Consider the following 18,080-nt stretch of genomic DNA (forward strand, 5'->3'; position numbering starts at 1 on the left):
TCTTCCTGCCTATATATAGCCGTCCTGCTCCACTTCTGGTTAGTGTGACTTTGTCAATGGTCCAAGTCAGACCGAAACGTCGTCGTAAGCTTCTCTCTTTTATGTGCGAGTTATTTGTGTATCGTTCCAGTCACGGTATTGTGCCTTTTTTAGTTATTTGTGAAATAACCTGGTATAACCACTTAGAAGATGGATGGAATTGTTCTTGGATTAGGTAATTACCAATTTGACAATTTTAGTTCTAATATTGTGCATTTTTTGTGCCAAAAATCTTGAGTGTTCTTCCGAATGATGTCACTCTTTAATAGCCTCTGCGTCTTACGTATAGGATGATACCCTATGTCTTTTAAACTAACATGACCCTGTGACCTCATTCCTCCCTGTCTGTCAGTGCCCTTTCCCTAACACCTCCACTTCTCAACCATCTCTTTTCACTTTTGCTGTGTAGCACTGAATGGCTCTTGTGAGTTTAGCATTTTTCATAAATATAATAAATAATGTTAGGAAAATAATAGCTTTTCATACTGGGTATTCTTTATTAAAGATGCATCACACTAAAAATTCTTGTACAATCTCTGGTATTTTTTAAGCCACTGAAACCAAGCCACCATAGATGGATATACAGAACCAGTGAAAACTTTTAACTCATTTCTAGTGTCTTTGACTGTATATAAGTATGCTTACATAATTATTTCCAAACAGAAGGCCCCTGATTTAGGAATGCCTGAGATACAATGAACCACTAATAAACAAGATCCAAAAATATAATGCTGAGAAAATAATTTTTTATGAATTATGATTTTTTGTTACAAATGTGTATGAGACATAACCATACTTTTGTCATTTGCTACAGGACAATCAATTCAGGGTTACAACCACATCATTAGTAAGTTGAAACTCAGGAACACAGCTCATCTGTAAGCTGGGAACCTCCTGTAATGAAATATTACCTCTAATTTTATATACATACTCTAGCACTGTTAATCCTAACCTTTATTTCTACTGACAGAATAGTAAAAAAAAAAAAAAAGCAGTAAAAAATTAGTTTAAACCTACAACACAACCTTTGGATACATGCAGTGTTCATCATAGGGAATATTACAGCTTATTTGCTGCTCTATTTTGACTTCACAGTGAGCTTATTTAAATAGCAGTTAATCTTTTTCAAATGTTAAAATGCTATTACATGATATTCAATTACATTTTCGAAAGCTTAAACATTTCTAAAAATAAAAGTCGGTAAAATTTTAAAAAATCATGACTGCTGCTGCACATTCTTGTGGATATATGGCCACTGCTGTATATTTTGAAATGCAATTGATTCAGAAATTTCAAGCAATTTATATAGTTATTACCCAGTAAGAATATATTTTTAAAGTATACAAACATTTCATTCCTTCACTCAGGTTACCAATATCAGTATATGTTTAATATACCAAATGATTGTTGGCATAATGACATCCACACTATGACATCAAGATGTGTACAGCAGATTACTTGAATGAAACTCCCTGACTGCCATGAATTTAAGTACAAAGAGCTCCCTAAGAACAACAACTGCAAGATAACAGTTGATACCAGCAATTAAATTATGATTTAATGCTGTATATCATAATTTTATTATTACTGTATAATCATAGTTTGGAAACCACAATGAAGCTATAAATTTATTGCTAATAATGTCTTGGGATACTTAACACAGTTAGAAGGCACAAAAAAGATCATATACTGTATATAATAAATATTGTACAGTACATGAGATGTACTGCATATAAACTAAGCATATGAACAGGGTCTTTTAAAGTTAAACATTTTAAGGTAACATTTCCATTAATAATCATTTATTTGAATAAATAGATAAAGCTGCAAAGGGTATTGAGATTTTTAGTGACTAATTATTTGAGTAGCTATTCGTATTTGAGCAATTATTAAAGATATTCCCCATCATGTGACTGGGTGAGTTATAGTCAAGGAATCTCCAGAGCAAATGGAGAAATGTTAGAGGAAAAAAAGCCAGCGCTAAGTAAAAACTTAGTATGTGGAAAATTTAGAGTGGCTATATTTTAATATTTCAGGCACTTGTGCATACCCAGCGAGTGTGTTGATACAACTGCATGTTAACTCATCCAGCCCTTCAAGGGGAGGCGCAGGGTCTTGATAATGAAGGGCTCTTGATCTAAGGATTTTGAAGTACATCTTTATCTTCCTTGGATGAAATCTGATTGCCTTCCATTCCCCAGGCACTCTATGACCCCTATAGTTTTAGCACCTCCCTACAAATATATTAACCTATCTAGCCAAGGATTACTAGTTTAGCTAGTTTTTATTTCTAGACCAACTACTGTATTTGTAAAAAAAAAAAATTCTTGAATAATTCCTTGATAATGTGTTTTAAATGCAGTGGAAACCTCATGGTTTATCAACCTGTGACTTTCATGTAGCCATAGGTGAGAGAGACGTCATGAAATGTTTTATGCATGTACATTTCATGCAACAGAAATATTACCATTCCAAACTGGCTTTCTTATTGCAAAAAAGTATTACAAAATGTTTTGTGACTGACCACAATCATCATTCCTGTAAAGTGACATCACAACCAAAATACTGAAACATCTTTATATCATACTCAGTATTTTCCCAACAGATAATCAGTGTGTGGAATGTGTGTAAATTTACATATAAAATTTCCTTTTACTAGTTTTGCTAAAAAACTTAGTAAGCAAACCTAAGCACATGAGCATTTGTGCAACCTAAAGCAATAATGTGAGCACTGCAACATCACGTGTAAAAATCATCGACTTTTCATCCAAAACACAGGAAAATGCAGACTGCCAGGTATCAACACAACTTTCAAGCAATACAGTACATATACCCAATATACCCAAGCTGCATGACAATCTGACAACTAAATGGTATCTGTTACTAATGACCAATGTAAAAATAGTAATATAAATAATAATAAAATCAAGATCTTCCTACTTTATCTTATGAACAGCTGTACTACTATTACAGACATTTTTCATATTTGTTGTTACTAACTTTTATGAATCAATATTTTTAACAAAAATATACAATTTCAAGAAAGCATTCAAACTATGCATGCTTCACTCTTGTCAATGCTACATAGCTTTTCCTAGTATTGTTGTCATGCCAACCCACAGGTCCTCGTTCACAGTCTGCACATACCAGGTATTTTGTGCTGCCAACCGAGTGTGAGAATCCAATGTTGTCAAATGTGAACATGTCGTCTACTACCCACCACTCGCTGAGCTATGGGGAAAGAATCAAATGAATATTTCTGAACAGCTTTCCTTGAAATATACTATTTTTCCCAATAATGAAAGTTAAATCTCTTAATAAAAGTTGTGATTAATATCAGATGGAATTAAAGAGCATATGACAGAGGAATTACAAGCAAATACAGCCTCTCCTCACTTAGTGACTTATTTGTTTACCGACGACTCGGGCTTGTGACAGACTCTCTGACCAGCATGCATACCAAAATAATGTATATCAGAGCTGATTTATTCTATTCTGTTTATTACAATATACAGTGCTACCTTGACTTACGAGTTTAATTCATTCTGTGACCGAGCTCGTAACTCAGTTTGCTCGTACAGTACATCGGATCAATTTTCCTCATTGAAATTAATTGAAATGCCATTAATCCGTTCCAGCCTCCAAAAAACCACCCCAATTTTTTTGGTTACGAATTTTTAAATAAGTAAAATGTATTTACGAATAATTATTTATAAATAAAGAAATACTATTGTATAAAAACATAATAAAAGAGAATGTAAAGAAATAAACTGGTTTTATAAAGTGTATTTACCTAGGAGATCAGATGACTTGGACTAACAGAAGATGCTGGCAGAGGTAGAAGGTCAGACTATGAGTCGACTACACTCACACCTCACTCGTGTTTTTCTATGATTTCATGCTTTAATTCAATGGACATCATCCTCTTCTTCTTCTCAGCACTGTCCTTTGCACTTACTTTCTTAGGATCCATAGTTAGAAAAAAGAAATTTGGCAAAATAACTTGAGTGGTGTTAGTGGGGACTGCCCCGGACTTACTATGACTGGGTGCCAGCCGCATATATACAAAACTTGGAAGGCCTCCATAAACACATCTACCTGCAGCATAGGCGCCATGCTTCATGTTAACTTAAAAATGAATACGTGTCAATGCATGGAATAATTAGAGGCATATGGTGTGGGAAGCAATGTGGCATTGAGAGTAACGAGGTTGGGACTAGTCAGTGCCTCTTCCCCCATGCCATGGCAGAAGGGAAAGAGGCAGGGTGTGTAGGTGAAGATGATGGGAACATACTGGTGTTAAGGAGTCAAATACCCTCATCTTTCATTATGTGCATGGGAAACAAATAAATATTGTTTATTGTAAGCAAGACAGTGTGAACAACAGTGCGCAATCCGTGTGTAGGGAAGTGCCCTCACCCCTCTCCATGGGCTTGCCCCGTGTGTAGTGTTACCTTCCCGGTAATATTATTGATAAAGTAACAGAAGGACCCCACTGGAAAAAAGTAATTCTGTCTGACTTATTTGGGTTATCCTAGGCTCTCTATACATACACTGCTGTGTATGATAATCTATGTAACTGTATTTGAGTATGCCTGAATAAACTTACTTCAGTTCTGTTGACTGAGTACAATAAACTGCCCATTCACCTATTTCTACCCAATAAACTGGTTAAAAATTGGCAATTTGGCCAATTTCACAAAAATTTCAAAAGATACCAGTTTCAAAATAGGGTTCAGAATAAACAATGCAGACATTCCTGGCACTAAAATAACATATTCCCTGTTCATTAGTCATGTCTCCAGGCCCATCTTATATTACTCTTACTTTCCATTTTTAATTTTTATTCACAAAAAAATTGAAAATTTACTGTTATACAGACTGCTGCATTACTGTAATAATTGTATAAATAATGTCAACCCATTCGTGACTGTGTATTAGATTGGCCAGTTGGACACGTATTGGATGGTGACGTCATTTGTTTACTCTTGAACACGGCAAACATCGAACATGTCTGCTAATTTGAGCTCAATTTCAAGGTCCTTTTTGTTGTGAAACCACTCAAAATCATATCTATTTCTGTAATATATCTCAGCCATTAGCTACTAAGGGGCGGCTAATGGCTGAGAAGTGAACTCCGTTATTTATCATCCGATTTCTTTCATTTTTGGTGTATGTTGAGAAGCATCTTTCCATCATACATTTCCCAAGTTTCAATAAGATAGGTCAAAAACAACTGAGAAAAAAAATATTTACCAAAAATAATATATGGTAAGCCCAAGCCATGTACTGGAAATAAGTCACTTTGACTTTTTTGGGTTATCCTAGGTTCTCTACATATATGCTGCTATGTATGATAATCTGTGTAACTGTATTTGTGTATACCTGAATAATCTTACTTATGATGCTGGGCTGATATTGTGGCATTCGCTGCGCCAACTAGTGGCGGTGTATCTGAAGCCTGTTCATAACTTGGATTTTGGCTCACAACTCAAAGCAAAAAATCGATCGAGTGACGGTTTGTAACTTGGAAAACTCATACGTTGGCACTCGTAAGTCAAGATGCCACTGTACAGTGCACTACTGCATAAACATTTAAAAAATATAACAGAAATGTTATAAATGGTACAAGGTGACATTAAAACAATATCAAAGATGGTTGACACAAACCCACTAACATTATAGTATGCCCTTCACTTAGTGACGAATTCCTTTACTGAGGAGGCCTTAGGAACGGAACTCTGTCGTTATGTGAGGAGTGGCTGTATTTGTTACAGAGTGCCACTTTTCCCTTTCCTTGGATTAAACCCAGGGGCAGTATGACACATTCAAGCTCAGTGCTTCCCTTTAAATATAATACAATGCAGTTAATAAGTATCTAGTAAAAATATGCATACAAATCTTTTAGAAATAGTGCTCACATCCTCTGTAAGTGTAGAAAGCTGATTTTTTGGTTGTGTTGGCATTGGCAGCGGATAAGATTTTTTGAGGAGGGTAGCAGACTGTGGGGAGAGGACTCGAGACTCACAATGTGTACACACCACAATATGGCTGTTCTGCCCTTCACTCACTAAACTACTCACATCTGCCATACTGCAAACTGAAAAAAAAAAAATTACAGCTTGTCACATATTTCAATAATTCTTTTTGCTGTTAGGTAAGACACATATGCAACAGTTAGTTATCTTTATTTCGAAACATTTCGCCTACACAGTAGGCTTCTTCAGTCGAGTACAGAAAAGTTGGTAGCAGTACTGCATGTGCTTTATTAAACAATTTCTTATCCTCTGATCTATAATTGTAGAAATACTGTACTAAAATACAACAAAGTATGTATCATCAAAGTAGGGCATCTAAAAAAGTGGAGGCATATATCAATAACTTCAAAAGGAGAGAAACAATGAAACAAACTCATGGATGATAGAAGATACTCTTGTATATCATTATAGTTTCTCTTAAAGATGTGTGTGTGAGTGTGTTTTCCAGTACATTGACTTTATAGTGAGAATTTTTTTTTTTAATAAATCAGCTGTATCCCACTGAGGTAGGGTGACCTAATAAGAAAAAGAAAAGATTTTTTTTTTTCAACAAACTGGCCCTATCCTACCGAGGCAGGGTGACCTAATAAAAAAAATGAAAGTTTTTCTTTTTAAATTTAGTACTAATTTATACAGGAGAAGGGGTTACAAGCCCCTTTGTTCCTGGCATTTTAGTCGCTTCTTATGACATGCATAGCTTATGGAGGAAGAATGGCGCTTCTTATTAAGCAAAATTAAATAAGAAGGCATCTAAAAAAGTGGAGGCATATATCAGTAACTTCAAAAGGAGGGAAACAATGAAACAAACTCATGGATGATAGTAGATACTCTTGCAACATCATCATCAGGAGCAAAATTTTTAACATTTTAGGCACATCCGAAAGTTAAACCTTACCTGTATTTTGTAATACTGTATTATGTTATAGACATGCAGGTACAGTAACTATGATACTGGCAAAATAATTAAAACATAAAATGAAGCCAAAAAATTCAAGAGGACTGTCATACTAGATTATTAAACATTCTGGGATAAAATGGGAAAAAGAGGTAAATATAGAAGCGTGCTTGCTGAGCTATGTAGTATATCAGACATTATTAAAACAATAAATAAAGAGCACTGAAGTGTATAATTTTGGATTTGTTGTTAAATGTGCCAATGAAGCCTTTCTCTAAGGACAACACAAGCTAAAATAATCCACTGATATACTCTGGAGAAATGGTATACACAGGCATTAATTAAAGTACAAATTTTACAACATGCATTTGTTATAGCCGCAAGAAAACAAATAGTTGTTTACATAATCAGACACTGTACTTCAAAATAAGTTCCATGGTTCCATGATCTTCACATGCTGTTTAGTCAATGAATACAGCTGAAGTAAAAACAAAATAACGTATCGTCCTCTAATAATGCCCATATATTATTATTAAAAGTATTAACATTAATGTACCAACATTATTAATTTGATCTAACTACTGATGGTAATGATAAAAGAAAAAAAAGTCACAAATAAATAGTAGAGTCTATTGCATTAAGAAAGTGTCCTTATAGTTTAAAAAGATATTTTCAGCCACCCAATGAACCTCACCTTTTTAGGCTAGGCCTGTATATATCTTGAGCATCAAATATTGGCTTCAAAATTTGTAATTATGAATCTTCCTGTATTCTCTGTAGGAGAGAGGCTATATACATACATTTATGACATTTCTTTTCATGATGATTCAACTTCCATTTTAATATGTATATAAATTATCAACATAACTTTAAATTTTTCTCATTTTCTAGTAATGTAGGTTAATTATACTGGTATAAACAGAAGGGAAACTCTGAATGTGGAATACCAGTAATTTCAAAATAACAAGAAATTGGAATCAATCTTTGAACATTATATCTGTAAAATGTTTGCCATAACAATTTTGTTGACATGAATTTGAATAATTTTCTAAATACTAACTACTTCATTATTAATTATTATTATTGTTACATTTATCAAGGAGCAATAAACTTGTAGGGAACCATATAGTGCCTGGGGAAATGGGAGGCATTCATGTTCAATTCTGGGAAGGGAAGGGCAGGTCCAATTTCTGGCATTAAGAACCCTCTCACTGGCATTAAGAAACCTTCCTGGAGGGGAGAACTACTGCATATTCATTGAGAATCATGCAGATCCTGACTCCCCTGTCACTTGTCATATACATTTTAGTTTTACTGTCCAGTCTTCTCATCCCATTACTTTGTCAGTAATCCTCAACTTGGTAGCCTACAAACACTGTCATATTGCTATGATGAGCAATCTCAAATGGTAGCAAATGAAGCTCAACTGCTCTGCATTATTATTACATATTAGGGAGAAACTCTTAATGCATAGGAGTCATATAGTGCCTAGGGAATGAGAGGCAATCATTTTTTATCCAAGGGAAGAAGATAAATTCCTTGGATCAAGAGCCCCCTCACTGTACTGTACAAACATTCTTCACACATAAGGTAATTTACCTTCAAGAAGTCTGGCATTATACTGCATCTTACTTTCTCATATTAATTATCTAATGTTCCAAATAGTAGCTCATCTGTTATCCAACCTCTTCAGTAGGAAGGGTGCACTGATAACCACATCATTTACTTATGGTCCCTTTATTTTGCACATTTCTTTTTTGCATTATCTCTCTATGTGCAAGATCAAACACCACCACCACCTGATAACTTTGCACGAAGGATAACCAATTGCTGGATAACTGATGATCTCTGCTGTATAATCAGTGTTTCTACTTGAATTTGCATTTATTCTGCTTTAGGAATTTGTCTACATTTTCAATCAATGTTTTCCTTAATTTATATGCAGACTATGAAGAGAGATATACAGAAGTAATACAGTAATAATATAATTATCATCATCATCAATTTCACTAAGCTGAAGGGGGACTGGAATATAAATCAAACTAAGCATAAGCTGCATTTTAGCTAAGTGAATTGCTGACAGTGATGTTTTGCTCCTGAAGTGGAAAGTACTAGTTAAGAATTCCTACGTGGAGCATAACTAAAATATAATATTTGCTTGGCTATGTCAATATTCTAATACAGTATAGGGTAAATCTATACAAAGAAATTATTTAAAAAAAAATTGCTTTATGATTGCAAAACTTTCTTAAACTTGTCATTCTTTTGAAGAGTGTTTTCCTTTGTGGCCATCTCTCTGTCGAGAGACATTATCCCTTCTGTCTCTGCTTCTGTCTCTTCTATGATCATAACATCTCTCTCTCTCCTGTATCCCTTCATCTTGATGTCGTTGTTGTTTACTACCTTGACCTCTGTCAACCGGTGTATCACTATACCTATGTCTTCGGCTGTCAATGAACCTGCTATTATCTCTATACCTTCCTCTAGATGCTGTGTTTCCTGAAGAATGCTTAGAATGTATGACAATAGGTTTCCTCCACAAGCGATCACGACACCCAAATCTAAGCTGCCCGGCCTCTTTCCGACCGCCCCACCCTCCCCCCAGTCTCCTTGGAATCCAGCCCTTCATTCTATGCCCAGCTTCCCAATTAACTATTATTGGATGCCCTTCAATCTCCAGACCATTACATTCTCTGAAAGCATGCAGTGCATCGCGCTCATGCCGAAATTCCACAAAACCGTAGCCTCGACTATGGCCAGTGACAATGTCTCTTATTAAATGAACACTCTGAAGTGCACCAAATCTAGAGAATTTCTCAGACAATTGATCTTCCCTAAAGTTACGAGGCAAACGCCCAACAAATAATGTGTATTCTGGTTTAGACCGAATATCAGGGGGTACATAATGAGCATTCATTGCCCTCCATACTGCTCGGTCATGGGGTTCTGTGTCCGTACCATCTATACTACCAGCAGCAAGAGGGTCATACTCACGAGCAATAGGAGACCAATCACTCATTATGTCACTTCACCTGTTTTATCAATTCATATAAACAAACAAATGATTTTTCTTTGCTTAGTGATAAATATTCTTCAATCTCCTTTGTTCTGATAATGTAACAAGTTGAAGTCTTTGTTTGTTATGGAAGTAGTCTTCATTCCTTTCCTGCATCAACCCCTGTAACAGTGAACATGAAATTTAGGGAATAGCTACAACATTACCAAAAATAATAAAAATAATTAGTCACTCAATCAGTATGCAGCTTCTTACTGCAGCAAGGCAACTTGGACTGAATACTCTCATCATGATTTATTTTTTAATGTGAAACCCCTCTCTGTATGCATTATCCACACTTTTACACTTATTACAGCTTAGCTAGTCAACTCCACATTATTTTCCAGTCACTATCTTTTTACGTGTTCATATCACTAAGATTTTCATTGTTACTCTATATGGTCATCAACTGTAGAACAGCATTCCAGTCAGTATAATTCTGCTAAGAAACAAAATAATACATTAGGGAGCAAAGTAACCAAGCATTTAACTCTTTCCTGTTAAGCAGCAAATGTCATAGTAGTCCTCCCTAGTCTACTATGCTCTCAGGATGAACAAAACATGCACAAAAGCTTGCTCAATATCTTTTTAACTGCATGGCAGAGTTGAAAAAGATATTAGGGGATGGAGAGGGGAAAGAAGTGTTGAGTGAAGGGCATCAACTGAAAGGATGCGAGTCACAGGTTATGGAGCATATCACTGTCAATTAAGAAATCAGATTGTCTGCAGCAGAGGTGGGACCATCAGAGAGAAGGTTGGAAAACTAAACAGAGCAGGGCATTAGAGAAGGCATATGAAATAGAAACTGGCATACCCTGATAAATGGAACAATTGATCAAGAGATGGTGTCCTGTCAGGACATATTAAAGTAACCCAGACAAGAAAATGAATTGACAAGAATTAAAATTTCACAATCAAGAGAGTAGGGATCATTGGTGAGGGCACACAGATAAAGAGAAACAAGAATACTTCTTTTAACAGACATTGTGTTGTAGAACATCAACAGTAAGGATAGGGGTCACAACTTACGTAGCAAATCACTGTCACTTAAGAAATCAAAGTGTCTGCAGCATAGGTGTGACCATTGGTAGTGGATGTACATGCCACTGTAGACAGATGGGAAAAAAGAAATGTCAGTCAAAAGGTGGTGGATGTTAAAATCATAATAGTATCTGATTACCATTCAATTTTTAAAGTTGATGGATGGAATAAGACTTAAGAGCAACAAGAAAAAGTCGAGAGAGACTTAACGTAAGGGGTCCCTAACCTGCACCCCAGGGACTGCATGTAGCCCTTCTAAGAAATGGATGGGTCCCTCACATGAAATTATGAATTCACTTTTATGCAAGTTCCACACTGCATAATGTCAACAATTACAAAATATTTAAAGCTTTTTACACCAAAACTTTATTGTTACCTCTAACACCCACCTTTCACTTCTGATATGCATGATTTATGTAGATATAACTGGCAACTGTAGCCCTCCTTCAAATCTGGCTTTTCAAATTGGCCTTTTCATACTAAAACGTTGGGGACTATTGGACTAAAGTCATATACCTAGAAAGCAAAGGCTTCATTTACATAGCAACATAAGAGAAGACCCAACACCAATAGCTGAAGTAGCATGGATTAAATTGCTCCATATAAATGTTAGCAAATCCAGGAGAAAATTCATTTGCAAAACAAAAACGTGAGATCTGAAAGAGCTTGCAACTTTGCAGGAATGAGGAAAATATTCATTCAGTTATCATATGCCACGTGTAACTGCCTATTCCATGAAAAAAAATTATAAAAATGAATCTGATAAATTTTCTTGTTGTGAAATTAGGTACTATGGGGGTGTCGAGAGCTGAGGCTCAGTAAAAATAGACGTCAATTCACTAATGTAAACTCAATAGGATAAAACAAGCATTAGGTTATCTTGGTTATGTTTCTTATCATTTGCCACAAAAATAATGCTATCTCCAATGTACAATTTTTTGTAGCACTGTATGACCCATGTGAGTTTAGTGTTTAGTTTCAATTGTTATTGTAATGTAATAATTAATAATAATATATATTAATAATACCTCGTCATGTCTGAGGGCAATGTGTGGTGTGAATATAATGCAGAGAATTCGTAGTTTGGAAATTAGGAGAAGGTGTGGGATTACCAAAACTATTATCCAGAGGGCTGAGGAGAGGTTGAGGTGGTTCGGACATGTAGAGAGAAAGGAACAAAACAGAATGACTTCGAGAGCATATAAATCTGTAGTGGAGGGAAGGCGGAGTAGGGGTCAGCCTAGGAAGGGTTGGAGGGAGGGGGTAAAGGAGGTTTTGTGTGCGAGGGGCTTGGACTTCCAGCAAGCATGCGTGAGCATATTTGATAGGAGTGAATGGAGACAAATGGTTTTTAATACTTGACATGCTGTTGGAATGTGAGCAAAGTATCATTTATGAAGGGATTCAGGGAAACCACCAGGCCAGACTTGAGTCCTGGAGATGGGAAGTACAGTGCCTGCACTCTGAAGGAGGGGTGTTAATGTTGCAGTTTTATAACTGTAGTGTATTATTATTATTATTATTATTATAATCAAAAAGAAGCGCTAAGCCAAACTGTAGTGTAAAGCACCCGTCTGGCAAGACAGTGATGGAGTGAATGATGATGAAAGTTTTTCTTTTTCGGGCCACCCTGCTTTGGTGGGAATCGGCCGATGTGTTAAAAAAAATTAATAATAATAATAATAATGTTGTGCAATTTCAAGTATATTTTTATTTTTTTATTATCACACTGGCCGATTCCCACCAAGGCAGGGTGGCCCGAAAAAGAAAAACTTTCACCATCATTCACTCCATCACTGTCTTGCCAGAAGGGCACTTTACACTATAGTTTTTAAACTGCAACATTAACACCCCTCCTTCAGAGTGCAGGCACTGTACTTCCCATCTCCAGGACTCAAGTCCGGCCTGCCAGTTTCCCTGAACCCTTCATAAATGTTACTTTGCTCACACTCCAACAGCATGTCAAGTATTAAAAACCATTTGTCTCCATTCACTCCTATCAAACACGCTCACGCATGCCTGCTGGAAGTCCAAGCCCCTCGCACACAAAACCTCCTTTACCCCCTCCCTCCAACCTTTCCTAGGCCGACCCCTACCCCGCCTTCCTTCCACTACAGACTGATACACTCTTGAAGTCACTCTGTTTCGCTCCATTCTCTCTACATGTCCGAACCACCTCAACAACCCTTCCTCAGCCCTCTGGACAACAGTTTTGGTAATCCCGCACCTCCTCCTAACTTCCAAACTACGAATTCTCTGCATTATATTCACACCACACATTGCCCTCAGACATGACATCTCCACTGCCTCCAGCCTTCTCCTCGCTGCAACATTCATCACGCATGCTTCACACCCATATAAGAGCGTTGGTAAAACTATACTCTCATACATTCCCCTCTTTGCCTCCAAGGACAAAGTTCTTTGTCTCCACAGACTCCTAAGTGTACCACTCACCCTTTTCCCCTCATCAATTCTATGATTCACCTCATCTTTCATAGACCCATCCGCTGACACGTCCACTCCAATATCTGAATACATTCACCTCCTCCATACTCTCTCCCTCCAATCTGATATCCAATCTTTCATCACCTAATCTTTTTGTTATCCTCATAACCTTACTCTTTCCTGTATTCACTTTTAATTTTCTTCTTTTGCACACCCTACCAAATTCATCCACCAACCTCTGCAACTTCTCTTCAGAATCTCCCAAGAGCACAGTGTCATCAGCAAAGAGCAACTGTGACAACTCCCACTTTATGTGTGATTCTTTATCTTTTAACTCTACGCCTCTTGCCAAGACCCTCGCATTTACTTCTCTTACAACCCCATCTATAAATATATTAAACAACCATGGTGACATCACACATCCTTGTCTAAGGCCTACTTTTACTGGGAAATAATTTCCCTTTCCTACATACTCTAACTTGAGCCTCACTATCCTCATAAAAACTCTTCACTGCTTTCAGTAACCTACCTCCTACACCATACACCTGCAACATCTGCCACATTGCCCCCCTATCCACCCTGTCATACGCCTTTTCCAAATCCATAAATGCCACAAAGACCTCTTTAGCCTTATCTAAATAGGGCTAAAGAGGTCTTTGTGGCATTTATGGATTCGGAAAAGGCGTATGACAGGGTGGATAGGGGGGCAATGTGGCAGATGTATGGTGTAGGAGGTAGGTTACTGACAGCAGTGAAGAGTTATGAGGATAGTGAGGCTCAAGTTAGAGTATGTAGAAAAGAGGAAAATTATTTCCCAGTAAAAGTAGGCCTTAGACAAGGATGTGTGATGTCACCATGGTTGTTTAATATATTTATAGATGGGGTTATATATTTTCTCGCCGAAATCCACCGAGAAGCAACACTCAATTACCCACAATAATAATAATAATGTAATATCTTTATTTCTACAAGTACATGTACAAGGTATACAGGCCTAACTGACATCAATGACATACTACTGTATAGAAAGCCGCTTGTTATGCTGACCACTTCAGGCAAATTAGGTCAGTTTTATCCTAGGATGCGACCCACACCAGTCAACTAACACCCAGGTACCCATTTTACTGATGGGTGAACAGGGACAGCAGGTGTCTTATGGAAACACGTCCTTAATGTTTTCCAGCTGTACCAGAGTTTCAAACTCTGGACCTCAGTGTGTGAGCTGAGTGTGCCAGCTATTCAAGCTATGGGACACCTTAATTAATGATATTTGATAAATTTATTATAATCATGGGGGAGCACTAAATCCGTAGATTATACAGCGCCTGTGGGGGGACGGGATGGAAGGTATTGAGACTTAATTCAGGGAACTGGAGCACAGATCCAATTCCCTAGATCAAGAGCCCCTCACCAGCGTCAAGGAACCTCCCTTGAGGGGTTTGATAAATTAGTTTCAGCATTATCAAGCGCTACGAGACAGCATCAACATTTTCTTAGGTGAGAGAGAGAGAGAGAGAGACAATGCATCACTCTTCTATGAGCAGTAACAAGGAGGCAGTAAGATGATGAACCTTGAACACAGCGGAACACAGCAGTCAGTCACTCACAGACCCACCATAACGTGACCCCGAGGCCGCTATGCTGCACATGGACCACCACATCTACCAATCACAACACACCTTCCTCTTAACCACCAGTCACAGTCTACCATCTTCCGCCAACCACCAATCACAGCACACCTCACCATAAACCACCAAACAGTCACCTAATCATCAGCCAATGAGAGCTCTAGGATGTATGATCAACATTAAAATACCCTGACTATAAATGTTTACTCCAGGCACAGTGATCCAGAGTATAAATCTATCTATTTATCTATATCTATCTATCTATCTCCCCTCAAGGAAGGTTCCTTGATGTTGGTGAGGGGCTCTTGATTTAGGAAATTGGATCTGTGCTCCAGTTCCCCGAATTAAGCCTGAATGCCTTCCACATCCCCCCCCCCAGGCGCTGTATAATCCTCCGGGTTTAGCGCTTCCCCTTGATTATAATAATAATAATATCTATCTATCTATCTATCTATATATATAATGACTCAAAGAAAAAAACCTTGTAAGTTTATTAAGGCTTATTATTTTTATATTTTTAATAATTGTCTTACGTAGTAATATACTGGATGTATAACTAAATCACCCAGGATACCCCAACACATGTAATGTAAAAGTAAGTAACCTATTTACATTAGAGTCATTTTTAAAATGTGCGTAATTAAATTATCGGTTTGATATGTATATTTTTTTGTAAAATTGGCATGTAAGTCAACAGGGACCCAGTGGAAATAAATCACATTGTATATCTACATGCTGTACTTTTAATGTTCCCAAAGTTATTTTGGAAAGGGTTTTCCTAGGTAATTTACACTATGTATGATAATTGTACTTGTGTATTCGTGCCTAAATAAACTTACTAACGTCACTGGTACAAAGAAATGTGCTCTTCTAATGCAGTGTGGATTACTGTTGTTAAAATAACCAGACTGAAGTGCTAGACCTATGTGGGATAAGTAAAGTATTTAGGTACAGTTACGCATAACTACAATTAAACAAGCTTTGAGTGATTACAATTGTCTTACATAGTAACATGTGCAAATTACTTAAGAAAATCCCAAATAAGCTAAAGTGACATTTCTGTTGGGGAATGGAGGAAGTCAGGTTGAATCCAAGGAAGGGGAGGATAGGTTCACTTACTTAGATCAAAAAACCCTCACCGGTATCAAGGAATATACCTTGAAAGGTTAACTATGAAAGCAAAAGACTGGGCAGGCAGTGCAACATCTCCCAGTGAAAAGCAGGGGAGCCGTGATTACGATAAGAGACAACATAATAAGTGTCAGGGGCCCAAGACTGTTCAACTGCCTCCCAGCATACATAAGGGGAAATACCCCTGGCTGTCTTCAAAAGGGAGCTCGACAGACACCTAAGTCAGTACCTGACCAGCCGGGCTGTGGTTCATGCGTCGGTTTACGTGCTGCCAGCAGTAACATCCTGGTTGATCAGGTCCTGATCCACCTTGAGGCCTGGTCATGGATCAGGCAGCGGGGGTGTTGACCCCCAAAACTCCTTCCAGGAATACTCCAGGTAACTGTATCAACTTTTCTTACAATATAGTGTTGCTACATTCATGGTTGCCTCGCTGGGTTGGTAACATTGAGTTTTCCCCAGTGGGCGTTAACTATGAAAGATAATATTGTTCTCTTGTGAAATACATCGCTATTAGTATGGAAAGTTTATATGTTCATGTAAAAAATTAATGTCCCACATAACTAAACTTCCATGTATACATCTGTAACTGACGTTATAATTCAGAATTTAGTGGCGAATCAAATTTAAGCACAGTTTTGTTCTCCGAGCATCATACACCTTCATGGAGGTATCTTAAATTACTTATTATTGCGTTCAGGGAAGGGGAAGAAAACACGTTTGGATCATACAGTACCATGAGGATTGGGAAGCAGTCAGGTTTAACTCAAGGGAGGCGAGATCAGGTTGAAATCCTTGGATCAAAAGCCCCCTCAACGTGCGTTGAGGAACCTGCCTTCAAGGTACTTAATGAAGTCCCTTAGCCTTGAAGTTGAAGGGCAATTAAAACTGAAATTATATTATTTCTCATGAACCATACAAAAATTACAGTAGTTATAAATAATTTAATTCAGAAGTAGACAAGATTTTTTTTATTTATTATCACACCGGCCGATTCCCACCAAGGCAGGGTGGCCCGAAAAAGAAAAACTTTCACCATCATTCACTCCATCACTGTCTTGCCAGAAGGGTGCTTTACACTACAGTTTTTAAACTGCAACATTAACACCCCTCCTTCAGAGTGCAGGCACTGTACTTCCCATCTCCAGGACTCAAGTCCGGCCTGCCGGTTTCCCTGAATCCCTTCATAAATGTTACTTTGCTCACACTCCAACAGCACGTCAAGTATTAAAAACCATTTGTCTCCATTCACTCCTATCAAACACGCTCACGCATGCCTGCTGGAAGTCCAAGCCCCTCGCACACAAAACCTCCTTTAACCCCTCCCTCCAACCCTTCCTAGGCCGACCCCTACCCCGCCTTCCTTCCACTACAGACTGATACACTCTTGAAGTCATTCTGTTTCGCTCCATTCTCTCTACATGTCCGAACCACCTCAACAACCCTTCCTCAGCCCTCTGGACAACAGTTTTGGTAATCCCGCACCTCCTCCTAACTTCCAAACTACGAATTCTCTGCATTATATTCACACCACACATTGCCCTCAGACATGACATCTCCACTGCCTCCAGCCTTCTCCTCGCTGCAACATTCATCACCCACGCTTCACACCCATATAAGAGCGTTGGTAAAACTATACTCTCATACATTCCCCTCTTTGCCTCCAAGGACAAAGTTCTTTGTCTCCACAGACTCCTAAGTGCACCACTCACTCTTTTTCCCTCATCAATTCTATGATTCACCTCATCTTTCATAGACCCATCCGCTGACACGTCCACTCCCAAATATCTGAATACGTTCACCTCCTC

The 18,080-nt window shown here is 37.7% G+C and overlaps 2 protein-coding genes across 11 annotated transcripts; both read right to left on the reverse strand.

Moving 5' to 3' along the window:
- Nucleotides 1-516: 516 nt before the first annotated feature.
- On the reverse strand, nt 517-16,633 carry strat (RAB interacting factor STRAT). 10 transcript variants are annotated; one of them, XM_053794179.2, is made up of 5 exons: nt 15,085-15,131; nt 11,057-11,133; nt 9,967-10,150; nt 5,961-6,139; nt 517-3,270 (listed from the first exon to the last, which is right to left on the reverse strand). In XM_053794179.2, the coding sequence occupies exons 3-5, from the start codon at nt 9,989-9,991 to the stop codon at nt 3,094-3,096; spliced, it is 381 nt and encodes a 126-aa protein (XP_053650154.1). In that variant the 5' UTR covers nt 9,992-10,150; nt 11,057-11,133; nt 15,085-15,131; the 3' UTR covers nt 517-3,093. The 10 variants fall into 10 exon arrangements, with proteins under 10 accessions (XP_053650154.1, XP_053650146.1, XP_053650148.1 ...); XM_053794171.2 differs by lacking the exon at nt 9,967-10,150 and adding an exon at nt 11,458-11,584 and having other exon boundaries at nt 15,085-15,102; XM_053794173.2 differs by lacking the exons at nt 9,967-10,150; nt 15,085-15,131 and adding an exon at nt 15,279-15,325.
- Nucleotides 7,769-9,961, reverse strand: LOC138854356 (U11/U12 small nuclear ribonucleoprotein 35 kDa protein-like; the record flags this gene model as incomplete). Its single annotated transcript, XM_070096975.1, has 1 exon — nt 7,769-9,961. A coding segment is annotated over one exon (732 nt), but the record flags the coding sequence as incomplete, so codon positions are not given.
- Nucleotides 16,634-18,080: the final 1,447 nt, after the last annotated feature.

The sequence above is a fragment of the Cherax quadricarinatus genome, chromosome 56 (genome assembly GCF_038502225.1).
Source record: "Cherax quadricarinatus isolate ZL_2023a chromosome 56, ASM3850222v1, whole genome shotgun sequence".
In the NCBI taxonomy this organism is placed as follows: domain Eukaryota; kingdom Metazoa; phylum Arthropoda; class Malacostraca; order Decapoda; family Parastacidae; genus Cherax; species Cherax quadricarinatus.